Source organism: Notechis scutatus, chromosome Z, assembly GCF_049901735.1.
Source record: "Notechis scutatus isolate UNSWTSFEM ecotype Mainland chromosome Z, rNotScu1.2, whole genome shotgun sequence".
Lineage (NCBI taxonomy): Eukaryota > Metazoa > Chordata > Lepidosauria > Squamata > Elapidae > Notechis > Notechis scutatus.
The window spans coordinates 102,275,570-102,289,972 of NC_142025.1; the positions used below are offsets into that span (position 1 = coordinate 102,275,570).

The window sequence follows — 14,403 nt, forward strand, 5'->3', positions numbered from 1 at the left end:
GGAATAGCACTATTTTCTTCTCTTCTGAATAAAAATTTTGAGAGAACGCTTCTTCCTTTTTGTTCTCTTTCTACAGGAAAATTATATTAATTACTTGCGGGGAAAAATTATGAAATTTAAGTAGATTCTTCACCCTACAAAATTCTTTCCAAGTTGTGTCCAAAAGTATTCCTTATTCTTCCCAAACAGGCATTACTTGCAATTCATGTTTGACAAAGAATTAGAAGCTAAAAGCAAATAGCAAGCTTTGTTATGTATTGTTACAGAGTTCTCCAATTAGAAAAGCCATCAAAAGCTAGATAACATTAGCCTGTCCTATGAAGTTATCCTCTGTCACTTCCAGAGGATATCTGGAAAGGAGCACACTGAGCTAAGAAAGTATGAAGGAATGGACTATCTCAGTGGTTACGACACTAGACTAGAAAACAGAAGACTTTGTGAGTACAAAGCCCACCTTAGGCATAAAAGTCAGCTTTGGGCCAGTCATTCTTTTTCAGCCCAACTCATTTCACATAGTTGTTGTGATGGGAAAAATAGGAGGAAGAAGAAGTATTAAGTGTATTTGCCACCTTGAATTATTTATAAAAATAATAAAGTTAGAGAATTGAATGAATGAATGAACGAAGGAATGAAACTTTAATCTTCTTGGGAAAGATTCAACAAGTTATAAGTCAATCAAATATTTTATATATCCATGTCCACTCTGAAAATATTCAAATTATTTGCATGCAAGGCAAAATCAATATAAAAGTAGAAAAATGTAATTTCACAGTTGGAAAACCCAGAACATGAGATCAAGACAGATGTACAAATGAGCAAGTACCATACATATTTGTACAGCACAAGAGGATTGATCACTATTTTTTTTCCGGATTAAGTTCAAAGTGCTGGTAAGATATAAACAATCTGAGGATGGAATGCCTATAAAAGCAACTTATTCCATATCAATCTGCCCATCCCCACAATTCTGAAGAAGAGGCTTTACTCCACATCCCAACAATTTCCAAAAGTGTTCAAATGCACAAGTGTTGTAAACTTGAAAGAGTCACTAAATCATCAGACTCAATTCTCTTCCACAAATAATGATAGCAAATTATTAAGAATGTGTACGGGAAAGGATGGTTTTGTCTAAAACTGAAACACGATAAGGAAATGAGAAATGTACATAGAAGTCGGACAGCCTTCCCCAAATGGTCTCAATCAAAATTAGGACCACAACTTCCCAAACAGCTGTGAGTCACCCCAGCATCTCTGGGGGCACTAAATTAGCAAAGAGTTTTATGCAAGGCAATGCAACTGCAGTGCTATTCTCTTTACTATAGATGATATACAACGTGGTGGGAGTCAAGCAGACAGACAAGTCACACTTTTCTTTACACTTCACCATACAAGTAGTCCTCAACTTACAACTATTGGTTTATCTACTATTTGAAACTAAAACTGCACTGAAAAAAGTGACTTAAAATGGGTACTAATGCTTACAACCATCACAGCATTCCCACAATCATGTGGAAATCAGCATTAATTTACAATGGCAGCAGCATGTTGGGGGGGTCATGCTGTTTGTGACCTTCACAACTGGTTTCTGACAAGCAAAATAATTGAGGGAAGCCAGATTCATTTAATGATCATGTAATTCACTTAACTATAGTGATTTGCTTAACAACATGACAAAAATGCTCATAAAGTCAGGCATGACTTACTGTCCTTAACAACTGTTTTGTTTAGCAACAGAAAGTCTGATCCCAATTGTAGTCATAAGTCAAGGACTGCCTGTATTCCGGTATCACTGAGGCTGTTTCCGCATCAACTTCATTACTGATCCACCACTAATGTATGTATTTCTAACACACATGTATTATTCATACTTAATCACAAGAAATTGTTTTGAATTATTCTGAAAAAAATCATCATTGGTATATTTCTTTCCCCTGTCTGTCTATCTGTCTGTCTGTGTCTGTCTGTCTGTCTGTGTGTAAAAAGCTTGCTTAGCACTGGAAAGATAGAAACTTTCAACCTCCCTTACAACAAACGAAGGAGAGATTGCAGTAGTTACTCCTTGCTGAACTTTAGCAACTACAGGTAGTTTGAAATACATTATCAATTAAATTACTGCAAAGTATAAAGCAGGGGTCTTGATAGCTTTAAGACTTGTGGACTTCAACTCCCAGAATTCCTCCTCCAGTCAGGTCAGGAATTATGGGAGTTGAAGTCCATTAATCATAAACTTGCCAAGTTTGAAGACCCTTGGTATAAAGAGATGCAAATTCTCAAGTGAAACTCTGACCTTCCTTAACAGAATCTGAAATAGCCACATCTTCACCAGCCCAAAAACATACATCTCCTTGTTTCAACCTGACAAAACCCAAGAAAACTACCCAACTGCCTCACTTTTTCAGTCCCTTTTGCCTGATTTTTACTTACCTGATTCATTATTGGAACTCATGTTTTCCTTCTTAGTAAATGGCCGATTGATGACAAATCAGGAAGGAGAAGGCTTTGGTTTTCAGATCTGGACCTATGGTAGGTCACCTTCACTTACGGATGGGGATTGATAGTCAGAACAATCTGTTTAGCCAATTCTGTAAGAGCATCCCTTGAAGAGAAAAGGAAATCCTTCTTGGGAGCCCTTGGAGGGAAAAAAAAAGGGAAAGGAAACATTAATATTCTGTTTCTTAGCCTAACAGAAAAAGACTAACCAGCCAGGATCATCAACCAGTACTGCAAAACAAGTTAACAAAGATAATACAGAAGGAACCCATTTCAAAATAGTTTATTTAATCTTGCTCACCATCACATTTGCAGAGAAACAGTGATATGATGTTATCATATGTTCCTTTCAACATGAACACAACACTGCCAGTCAGCACCTTTCTATCACAGCATATTTGGCTAAGTAGCCACAAGTCTCTTCATTCTTTACAGATGTTGTTTATATATCTAATTATTTTACCTCAGTTTGAATTTTCTCTCATGGATTCACTGATCAGCTGAAAATAGTCCTTGATAAAATCAGAGAATCTAAGGCAAAAGAGAAAAACTGTTTTTATCAAATGCAGAGCAGACAGCTCAAGGCAGTGAGCCTAGGTCGGGCTGTCGCTAATATATAGGTTGTAGACTCAATGGATTAAACACACAGCAAACAATTACCCATTTCATGAGGGCACAACACAATAGGGAGCAGATATCTAGGGAAAAAAACCCAGTATGAATTTATACTCTTATCTTCCAAGTTTATTTTAGATACTGCCTGCACATAAAAACCCACAGGTGCCACAGAAACAAAATAACTGATAAAACTGTTTTATTCACTCATACATAAACACAAGGAGTATACAATAAATAACTCAAGTTATGAATGAACTGATACCCACAGCACAGCATGTGCAGCAGACACGATCAAGGCTACTGTTACGCTGATAGGCTAAACCACAGAGCTTTAATTCCTGCATGCCAATGTTATTACTCAAGGTTTTGGCTATTAAGCTTATTTACAATAAACTACGTGCTCTTCTGTGCAATTCCCAACTGTATCAAGTCATCATCCTTTCAGGCTCTCAGGCAGCACAGCAGCAGTTTCATTGTTGGTGGCAAGGAAAGTGAAAAATCAAAGCCTTTGGCTTAACTTTCCAGTTAAGCATTCAATTTGTTTGTAATATATAACATTAATGCATAAAGGCATGGAGATGGCTCACTGAAAGTGTCAAATGCCATATTCAGGCACTGGCTTCAGATTCAAATTGTAACTTGTACATAATTGTAATCCTCAACTTAGAACCACAATTAAGCCCAAATTTCTGTTGCTAAGACAGTTGTTTAAGGGAGTTTTGCCCCATTTTACAACCTTTTGTGCCATAGTTGTTAAGTGAATCATCACAGTCATTAAGTTAGTAACACTGTTGTTAAAGTCAGTCTGGCTTCCCCGTTGATTTTCCTTGTCAGAAGGTCACAAAAGTTGAGCACCTGATGCCAGGTACTACAACCATCATAAATTCATGCCAGTTGCCAAGGGTCCGAATTTTGATCACGTGACCACAAGGATGCTGTAATGGTCATAAGTGTGAAAAATGGTAATAAGTCACTTTTTTTAGTGCCACTGTAACTTTAAACAAATAGTTGTAAGAAAAGGATTCTCCTGATCTGCTTATAGAAAAAAAATTAAATTATAGACTGGTGAGGGGCTTTGTTCCGCTCTGAAGAGTTGAGACAGCAAAAAAATAAAAACTTGTATGTGTGTCTAAGACAAATGTTAATATAGGGAATCCTTGAAATACAACCATTCATTTAGTGACTGCTTGAATTTACAATGGCATTTTAAAAAGTAACTTATGACCAGTTTTCACATTTATGACCATCCCTACTATCACGTGATAAAATTTGGGCACTTGGCAACTGGCATGTACTTGTGCAGCTTCCCAGGGTCATGTGATCAACTTTTGCGACCTTCTGATAAGCAGTCAATGGGGAAGCCAGTTCCACTTAACAACTGTGTTACTAATGTAACTGCGGTGATTCACTTAACTATGACAAGAAAGGTTGTAAAATGATGCAAAACTCACTTAACAACTGTGTTGCTTAGCAACAGAAATTTAAACATAATTGTCCTACCCATTTCTAAGAATGTTTGGAAAAAAAGTAAGGCTACAGATGGCAATACTGTACTTCACTATTTTTAGTATTTATTGGGGGAAATTTGATTTATAGTATCTAAGCAACTTCCAGTGACCTCTGCTGTAAGGAACACATCTTTTTTTCTAACTGAAAGAAGAAAAGAGTCAAAGTAGAAATTTGGGGATGAAATTCTAAGTGGTGTTAGGGAAAAAACTGAGGTCATTTAGTTGAAAACTTTACACGTGATATGTTCGCGATTCCAGAACATATTTTCTGGTAATCCTGTTCAGCAGCTTTCTAACAGTCAACATTGTTTTCTTTGCATTACACATGGCAGTGGAGGATGGTAGAGGTTAAAGTAACAATGATTTACCTATGGTCATTCAGCAAAGACCATCATTGTGAACCAGGTATTTCCTGTCCAACAAGTCATATTCTTAAATGCCTGTGAGGTACCCAAAGCATGGCAAGTTACATATGTCAATCAGAAACATAACACACATGCCATTTAACTCTCTATGGGCAGTAGAGTTCAAGCGTGCTCTATCAAGGTACCTTCTTGGCAGGTCCTTCAGGTAAGTCACCTACTAGAGAAGAGCAAAGAGATCCGCCACCTCAAGGATTTATCATTCAGTTCACCTAGATGAAGTTTCTTCATATCTTGATGAGGTAGATATAAAAAAACTACCAAAACCAGATTCCAAGAGGTATTCTGAGGCAATTTCCACATTCTCCATTATATTCTGTAGGCAACTAATGCCTGCCAGCCCATTCCAAAACAAAACTGTACTGAATCCATTTTTGAGTGAATTATAATCTGTTTGCAAGCTTGGCTAGCAAATTACCCATTCTAGTGATCATGATGCCTAATAACCGTAACTGCCTACTGAATGAATACTTAGACTAATGAAGTACATACAGTCCACTGGAAAGCACAGCTAAATAGAAGTGTAACATCATGCTAGGATGGACTAAAACAATGATAAGCCAGAGACTATGAGAAAATCAAAGTATGACTAATGTTTAAAAGTACCAAGAGCCAGGTCATAGCTTCTATAATCAAAAACTGCCAAGAGAACAATTATATTTGTCCCCAAAACGTCCTGTAAATTGTTAAAAATATTCTGTGACAAATTGATGAAAACAAGTGAGATCAGTGTCCAACACTTTTAGGTTATAAAACAGGAGACAAAAAGAAGCTCTGTATGAAGGACAAAGGCATTTGTGGGTGACCATATAAGTGTGTTAAGAATTTATCCATTCTAACTATATACCATTAAAACTCTCATGTTTAGTAGCCTGTTTGTAACCTTCAATTGCCTCATAGGGCAACAATTATTGAACCAGTATACCTTAAGGGGCTAACTTTCAGAATGCTGAGACTTATTACTTCTTGGGAATTAAATTTAGGAAAGCTATGGTCCTTCAGCACCACTGTGTTGATGTGATCAATTACAGTTATGTGGTTGTCATTAAATGTTCCTTGCCAGTTTCCCATAAGTCAATGGATAAGCCAGCAGGAAGTGTAAACTTAATCACCCACATAACCCTTCCCAGCCCCTTTGCACCTGCATGCTCTGGCCACTTGCACAGCTCCACAGACCTTTCCTAACCTCGCAGCACCTCTTGTGCACACCCATGCACCTTTCCTGACCTATGCTGCACTTCAGCCACCCTTTCATTGGAGATATCCTGGGATGGAGAGTGAAGGTGGTCAAGGCTCCCTTGCTTCACGTCCCCCAGAGAAGTAACAAGTAGTTTCATGGGTCAGCTAAGGAGGAGGAATGACTACTGATGTTCACTACCAGCTTCCAACAAGCAATGTCAATGGGGAAGTCAGCAGGAAGTCAGAAGCTGCTTGTATTCCACTGCTTTTTTGTCTGCCTGTATTCATTGTTTTTCTCTTTAAGTAAATATCTCTGAAAGGATTGACCCAACAGGTCATAGGTTGTCTAGTGTTGTTGCGGGTTTATTTTTTGGTCTGCTACTTCTCTTGTTACCTTTTTCAAACAGAGAACTTTCTGGAATCCAGAAGCTACAAGACAACTTTTGGTTAACTGTGCGGATTGCTCATTTTAGTAACCCCTCTGCTTTCATTAATTGTGAAATCATGTTGTTCAGCAATGCGTAGCTCTGATTAGTTGCTCTAGAACTGAGAAATGGGTTAAAAGAACAACTATAGTTAAACTTTGAATAAAAAAAACACCAGTGTAACTATTGTACCATTTACTGTTGCTTTTGTTATTCTTCCCACTGGCGATGAAGATCCTGAAAGGGAAGGAAATAAATTTTCTGGTTTTCCCTTCCCAAGAAACGAAGCCCAAATAGAAATTCAGCCTTAGCAATTAAAACTCTGCTTATTTCCTGTATAAACTCTTTCATGCAACCATACATGTGCACACATCGCCCTGGAATTAATTATTTTAAGGTGGTGGGAATACAGAAGAATATGAAACAATTGTGCTAACAAGTCATGATGATAAATAGCTGTAACAAAAATACCTCAAAAAGATTTCAGAACTTTTAATCACATGGATCTCAAAAATCAGGTGATGAAGCTTACAAATATTATTTTTGGAAAATTAGAGACATTGTGGCTGCTTTTACAGGCAATTATGCATATTAATACTTCAGAACCATTTAAAGTTATTTTCCAGTTATAAGGAAAATGGGCAGAGAAAGGATATTTGACTTCTTTCACTTAAGACGGCTAGAAAGATGTTCTTAAAGCTAATATAAAGACCTGCAAACTCAGCAGTCCATATAATTGATTACTCTTGTATTGCTGTCTTTTCTACTTCTTCTAAACATAGCATGAGAGAACAAGAAGCTGATATATCTTATTCAAGAAAGACAAGTTTTCTGTGAAGTATGCATTTGGTTTTTGTCTACAAATTTAAAAATGTAGCCATCATAAATTGGTATGCATCTATCCAATGAAAAGTATTCATAATTTCATCAAAATAAAGTAATTGCCAGTTGAACTGCCCAAATAAAATGTTGCAATATTCTATTCTAAGTGGGAAAGATGTACAGTAAGCTATTTGCACCACATTCTAGGTCTAATCATGTCTCAACATTACTAATTAACACTGTAAACATTTTGTTCTTTTACCTTTTTTGGTTTTGCCCTTTGTCCCATTTTGTTTCTACTAACTTGATATTGTATCTAATCAAAAGATTGTTAGGTCATCAAAATTTATGTCATAATATATCTTAGCTTTAAAATTCTTGCTTTTGCCCTGCAGCAAAATAATACTCCCCAAATTTATCAACATGGTATTCATTAAGTCGTATTAATTTACATTCCAAGGCATGCTATAGGAAAGAACAGTTCCCAGATTACAGAAAAGCTTTGTCAAGATACAAAGAAGTAAAAAAAAATCAAAAAATGCAAATAAAAGGGGAGGGGAACATTAAAGGTTCTTTTGCCCTAATTTATTTTCCTCTCTTACCTTCATTTTATTTTTCTATGATACAAACATATGATGTGATGTCTGCATCAGCAGGAATATTATTCTTTGCACAATCAACCTTCAAAGTATATGTTCTTATTACTGCCTCAAAGGTCAGAAAAGGAAGGAGGAAGAAGGAAACCCCAAACAAAGAATGGAAAGGGGTTCAAAGTTTGCCACAAGATTTGAACAATGATGATGCTTAAAGTCTTTTTTTTTATTGCTTATAGTTTGTTTTAGCAATCTCATACCAACTGCACAAGACAGATGGGGGAAAGAATTTCCAGAACCAAGTTAAGAATGTTGAAATATGGAAATAAAAACCACTGAAAGAGCTAATGGAAGAATACACAAAATGATGGGAAGAGATCAGAGTAAAAAAGCCTCCACCTCTTCAGAAGAGTATTACTGAACTGAACAACAGCAAGTAACAGGGACAGTTTCTGTGTTTTGAAAAAGGCTCAAAGCCAATCTTTTTGTCTGTCTTGTAACTCGCACCCATTTCTGGCACTAAAGCCTTGAGAAGTCTTCCATTGTTATAGGCGCAGCCCCACATCCGAGGCTTTCCCTACTCTTCTCCGACCCTGGGATTCTACTGATATGTCAGACTACAAAGCCCAACATTCCCGGTCGGTCTTCGCTAGATCCTTCTTCCAATGGTGGAAGTTGTAGTCCAGGAGTTTATCAGTGGCACTAGTGGGGGAGAAAGGTCCCTTTTGGGCTGCCCCATCAAAGAGAAGCGAGCCACCGTCTTCAATGACAGGGCGGAAGGCGGAGTGTCCTTGTGAAGCAACACCCCAACTCCACCCTGGACCGTATACTCTACGCGTTGGGCAACACGATCGCCCCGCAAGCGGCCCGTTAGTTTTCCGACGGGCGCGTTTCAGCCTCTCCATTTCCACCCTCTTTCCACCTGGCTCGGACAGCCACGTCTTTAGGCAAAAATTAGGCACACCAGAGACACCCCCCACCCCCACCCCAGCCCGGCGCGGATCCCGCCACCTCCTCCCTGCCCCCACCTCCCGCCGTGTGCCGCTCTGCAGTTTCAGATCCTTTCTTTGGCGAGCAGCTGCGGAACCTCCAGCGTTCAAGCCACCGGCGGGCCGGGGCGGTAGCAGCGGTGGCGGCGGCAGCAGCAGCAGCAACAACAACAGCAAGCAAGCAAGCTAGCACGCGCAATGGACAGCACCAACCCCAAGCTTTCTGCCGACACGCTTCAGCCATCCCGCTCTCTTTCTTTACCTGGAAGAAGATCGGGAAAAATGGCGCGTTCCTGCTGCTGCTGCTGCGGCTGCTTTCCTTGCAGATGTGCGTGCAGGATGGGAAGCTGCAATTACTGGGCCCGGCCTACCCTAGATCGATTTCTTCCTGACCCTCCCTCCCCTCTCCAACAAGAAAACTATAACCGGCTGTCCTGCCGCGGCAACCCTTCATAACCACAACCACCTCCTCCTTTTCCTCTTCTCCTCCATCTTTGCAGCTGGCTTTGCTCGCCCGCCGCTACCGCCGCCAAACACTAACAACAACATTTAGTGACGTCATTCGAGATCACGTGACCGTCCATTGCTCTATAAATAGCTTCGCTGCTTACTCCGTGAACAGCGAGCTTTAGGGAGGGGTGATATTTGTACCTGCTTGTCTGCTTGCAGTTAAAGGATCCGCTGAGAAATAGTTCTCGAAATAGTGAATTTCCCCATCATTTTTACCCCCCAAAAGGGTTGCCTCCAAGCATATCATTTGATTGATCTCAGATAAAAACTAGGTCTGAATATCCTTGATTTTCATGGCAGAAACGACCAAGGTTGATCTGACCATATAAAAGAGAAGCAGAACTGGACTGTGCACCATTAGCATCAGATTAAACCCTTAATGGGGTTTGTTTCCCTTTTGCTTAGTCTGCTGGGTCAATCTTGCCATTTAAGGTTGCAAAAGTGATGTAAAGGTTTGAATAACTATGTCCTCCAACATATGAGTCTAGTTTTGAGCACAGCTAGTTTTCAACTTAAAACCATTCGAAATTATATTAGCACTAAAAAAGTGACTTAATACTGCTTTTAATATGATTGTGGCAGCACCCCCCCCCCAGTTAGATTCACTTAACAACTAAAAACTGCAGTGATTCACTTAACAACGGTGGCAAGAAACATAAAATGGGGCAGAATTCACAACTGTTTTGCTTATGAACAGAAATGTGGTTGTCATTGTTAAGTCAAGGACTATTGAATCCTAAAATGGCAACATTATTATTTATATCTTATACAGGAGATAATTTCTTGGTGATTTCTTAGGGCAAGATTTTTTTTAAGTGTTAACATTTCTATATGGCCCTTCTCATTTAAGTGGTAGTTTACATCAACATAACGTAAGCATCAATAGAAACACAGATTGAAAAATGGAGTGAAGGAAGTTAAAACTTACGTTATACACTAATACATACTTATATTTATGTGCATGTGTAAAAAACAGTTTTGAGACATCTGAGATGTTAGTTTATATTGTTTACTAAAGCAAGGCATAATTATGCAAGAATTTGTTGTCAGTATATACTATTTATACACGTATTCAAATGAATTCTTTTAGAAGCAATTTACTATACAGCCAATGCACTTAATGAACTGATTTAATGAACACATTAAACTATAAATTAATTACAACAGTTGGATTGCACAATGTGCTTAATCACAAGCTAGATTTTTTATTAAGTTTTAGACAATGTTAACATTCCCTAGTGCAAATCAAATTGCTGTTTTTATATTACTAATCCTTCAGAATTTAAGGGTGCGAATAATGCAATGTAGAAATACTATTCTGCTATATAAACATGGACTGTGTATGATCAGACATCAGCTTTTGGCCTATTTTTGCTGATACCATTTGTAAATTTAAATTTGTTTTGTATTTACATGTTACTTCAAAATAATATTTGCTTGTTTCTTGCTTAATGCATTATATATAATTATATGTATTAGAACAGGGGTCCCCAACCGCCCGGTCCGCGGACCGTACCGGTCAACTTGGAACAAGCCTTACCGGGTCGCTGGTTGCTGGCGCCGCCATCTTTTTGGTAAAAAAGCAATTTTTCGTCAAAAAGATGGCGGCGCCAGCGTTGGTGAGCTTTTCCGGTAGAAAGCCATTTCTACCGAAAAAGCTCACCCAAAGCGCTGGCGCCGCCATTTTTGGACGAAAAATCACTCCGTGACGTCACCGGAAGTGATTTTCGTCAAAAAGATGGCGGCGCCCAGCTGACGCCGGAACCGGGCGCGGCGCCAGCTGACGCCGGAACCGGGCCGCGGCCGAAAAGGTTGGGGATCCCTGTATTAGAACACTGGTTCTCAACCTGTCTATGGATCTCTGAGGGGCTGCGATGTCATCACATGTGGTCCGTGAAGTCTTGAATAAATGATTTAAATCTTAGGTCTTGGGGGTCTGTGGCCATAGTCTGTGATGTACAGTATAACATATGTAATTTTTATATTCCAGTTTGTGTGAAATTATTCAATAATATCCTAACAAAATATTAATTAGTATGTTGCATGAATAGAATTCAATGATGGCTAAGTTTTCCAGGTTAAAAATATGCTTACTTTGCAGTTTGGTGAGTTGTGCCAACAGCCGAATTCTTCCCAAATTATGAGAAATTTATATTTAAGACACGAATCATTATGTTCCTTTAGAACAGGGGTCGCCAACCTTTTGGACCTCAGGGAACACCAAACTCATAATTTTAAATCCCGCGGACCAGAGACCCTGGAAAAATCCCCAAAAAAGTCTGCAGAAAAATTCCCCACCCTGTTTTTCTAGATTGATCATTCTTTATTTGGGAACGCAGGGTACTGTCTCCAGCTCCTTTCTCGGGGCGAGAGAAAGAGAGACTTTTGGCTTCATGGAAGGAAAGCAGCAGAAGCAGAAGTTTTTCTTTCTCTCCCCCAAACTCCACCAGAAATGAGTCATTGTGAGACTTGTCATGCCAGCGCAGCCTCTTTGAGCAGGATGCTATGCAGGGTCCCAAAGACTCATTTCTGGTGGAGTTTGAGGGAGAGAAAGAAAGACTTTTGCTGCTTTCCTTGTGTGCAGCCAAAAGCAGAAGCGGAAGCAGCCTGGTGGCCAGGCGAGGCATGTGAGGTGAGTGGGGCAAGTTCCCCCCCCCATTGTCCTTTCCTCCCTCCCCTCACTACCTCATGTTGTTCGCAATGCAAGAGACGTAAGCCTTGTGTTCCTGCGGGCCATGTGGGCAGCGCATCCTTGTGTACCCGTGCAGCCTGGATTAATTGCTTTGGGGGGATGCTTTAGGGGTGACATTTCTCTGTGGACCACAAAATTTTTCTAATGGACCACCAGTGGTCCCCGGCCCACTGGTTGGCGACCACTGCTTTAGAACAAAGCTGTTCCACTAAAATCTTTTCAGGGAAAATTGTTGTTTTTATCTTTTCTGCTCAAGGAGGGAAGCCAAAGAAAGGATAGATATAGATGTTGATACACATATTGCTCATAAACAAGTTTTTTGTTATTCTGCTTAGAATTAAGGAGTTGTCCATAATATTTGAAGGTCCAAAGCCTCCTCTAGTGAATGAAAAGGCAAATAGAAATAGGACTATAGGGCTCCAGTGGGATTGAAATTTGGCAAAGCTGCGCCTGTTTCAATGCTGCCACATTTTCCCAGTCAGCCAGTGATCATCATTTCCAACTGACTTTCCTTCCCCATCAGATTCCTACAACAAAAATCTATGGGGAAGCCAGCAGGAAATTGGAAGTTGTTCCTGCTGCTGGTGCTTCTTTGTTTACCCATGGTCATTCTGTTTCCCTATTTAGATATGAAAGTATCTTTGGAATGATGACCTATGATCACAGATTGTCTAGTTAGCTAGTCAGTTCGGAGTTCCTAAAATGTTATTTTATCACTATTCTGAACAAACACTTGATTATTCAAATCCCATACTAAGCATAATATGTGGTTTGTTTGACTTTGACTTTGATTTGTGAACTAAGATTTATTTTCTCCTTCTCTTGCCTGAAACCGACTTTCCTAATGTAGATTCAATAGTGGCAAGTAAAGAGAGGAAACTGCATAGTCTGCGACAAGCAAATTACAAAAGGAAAGATTTGTAGAAAGGGGAGATCACAGGATTTGAAATTTGCCAGCTGCCAAATGTAAAATAATTGCTGGAGCAGTGTGAGGTATTTCAACATGTTTCCAGACATTCTTGGGTATTGATTTTTCTTTTAAACCACTGATGCATCCAAGTTACAATTAAACAGTCCACTTGGCATCTAGAGCAGTGGTTGCCAACTGGTGGACCAGAGACCACTGGTGGTCTGTGAGAAAATTTTGGTGGTCCGCAGAGAAATGTCCCCCCCCCAAAGCACTCCCCCCAAAGCAATTAATCCAGGCTGCGTGGGAACACAAGGCTGCGCCTGCCCACCTGCTGGCCCCCACCCTTCGGCCGAGCGCAAATCTTACCTTGAGTAGAACCACGCAAGTTGGAACTGGAAGGTAAGACCAAATGGCGGGGGAGGGAAAACTACCCCAGGATGGCTTGCTGATGTTAGTGGGAAAGTTGGTCCCATATTCCAGAGCTGCAGTAGTCACAAGACTGGTCTTTTTTTAATCCCGGAGCAGCTCCTCCAATCCATGGCAGGCCAGTGCACCCGAGTGGAGGAGCAACTGCGCCAGTCCTATGACTACTGCAGCTCTGGAATATGGGACCAACTTTCCCAATGTCAGCAAGCTACCGTCAAGTCAAAATTCATATTAGTGGTCCGCGGGATTTATGAGTTTGTTGGTCCCTGAGGTCCAAAAGGTTGGCAATCCCTGACCTGGAGTATATCGCAGAACTTCATTCATATATTGTATTAAGCAATAATGTGACTTATTTGGTTTGACTTTTGTATAATTTTTGAAGCCAGCTTATAATTAATCAAAGTCTGAGATTCAATAAAGTAGAAATCACATTGGAAAACCAATGCTTTGCCTTTAATTATAAGAAGAGAAGTTGTAACCCAGACACAAACCATTTTTCAGGATGGGTGGACAATTGTGGAAAATTGAGAATATCAGCTGCCAAGGTGGACATAGCGACTCATACTTCTGAAATGTGACACGATGAGGCTTCTTTCTCCTGTATTTCTTCTGGTTCCCCAGGAAGTTTCCCCACCTTTCCCATGTTTTTTTCCCAAATGGATGGTATACTTGTAAACAAAGCTACAACTACTCACCTTTATTATTTAAAAAAAAAAGCTATGGAACTTATGGGGGGTTCAGAAGAATGGTGTAAAAATAGAAGTGATGATCTAAGCCATTTTTTTCTTGCAGTATGCTAACTTGCCAGCTCTTATTTTT

General features: G+C 39.7%; 1 protein-coding gene across 11 annotated transcripts in view; it reads right to left on the minus strand.

Annotated features, from left to right (window-relative positions):
- The window catches only part of HDAC5 (histone deacetylase 5), a 132,976-nt gene extending 123,392 nt beyond the window's left edge, over nt 1–9,584 (minus strand). For 5 of the 11 annotated variants that reach the window (XR_015745739.1, XM_026669662.2, XM_026669659.2 and 2 more), the window contains exons 1-3: nt 9,309–9,584; nt 2,954–3,021; nt 2,425–2,629 (exon numbers count right to left, since the gene is read on the minus strand). Coding sequence is in view for 7 of the 11 variants with exons in the window: in XM_026669659.2 (XP_026525444.1) it covers nt 2,425–2,446 (22 nt within the window). In the remaining 4 variants the exon portion in view is untranslated. Of the gene's footprint in view, nt 1–2,424; nt 2,630–2,791; nt 3,022–9,308 lie in introns of all 11 variants that reach the window. The other 6 variants (XR_015745738.1, XM_087946043.1, XM_087946040.1 and 3 more) reach the window with 2 other exon arrangements.
- Between the last annotated feature and the right edge of the window lie 4,819 nt (nt 9,585–14,403).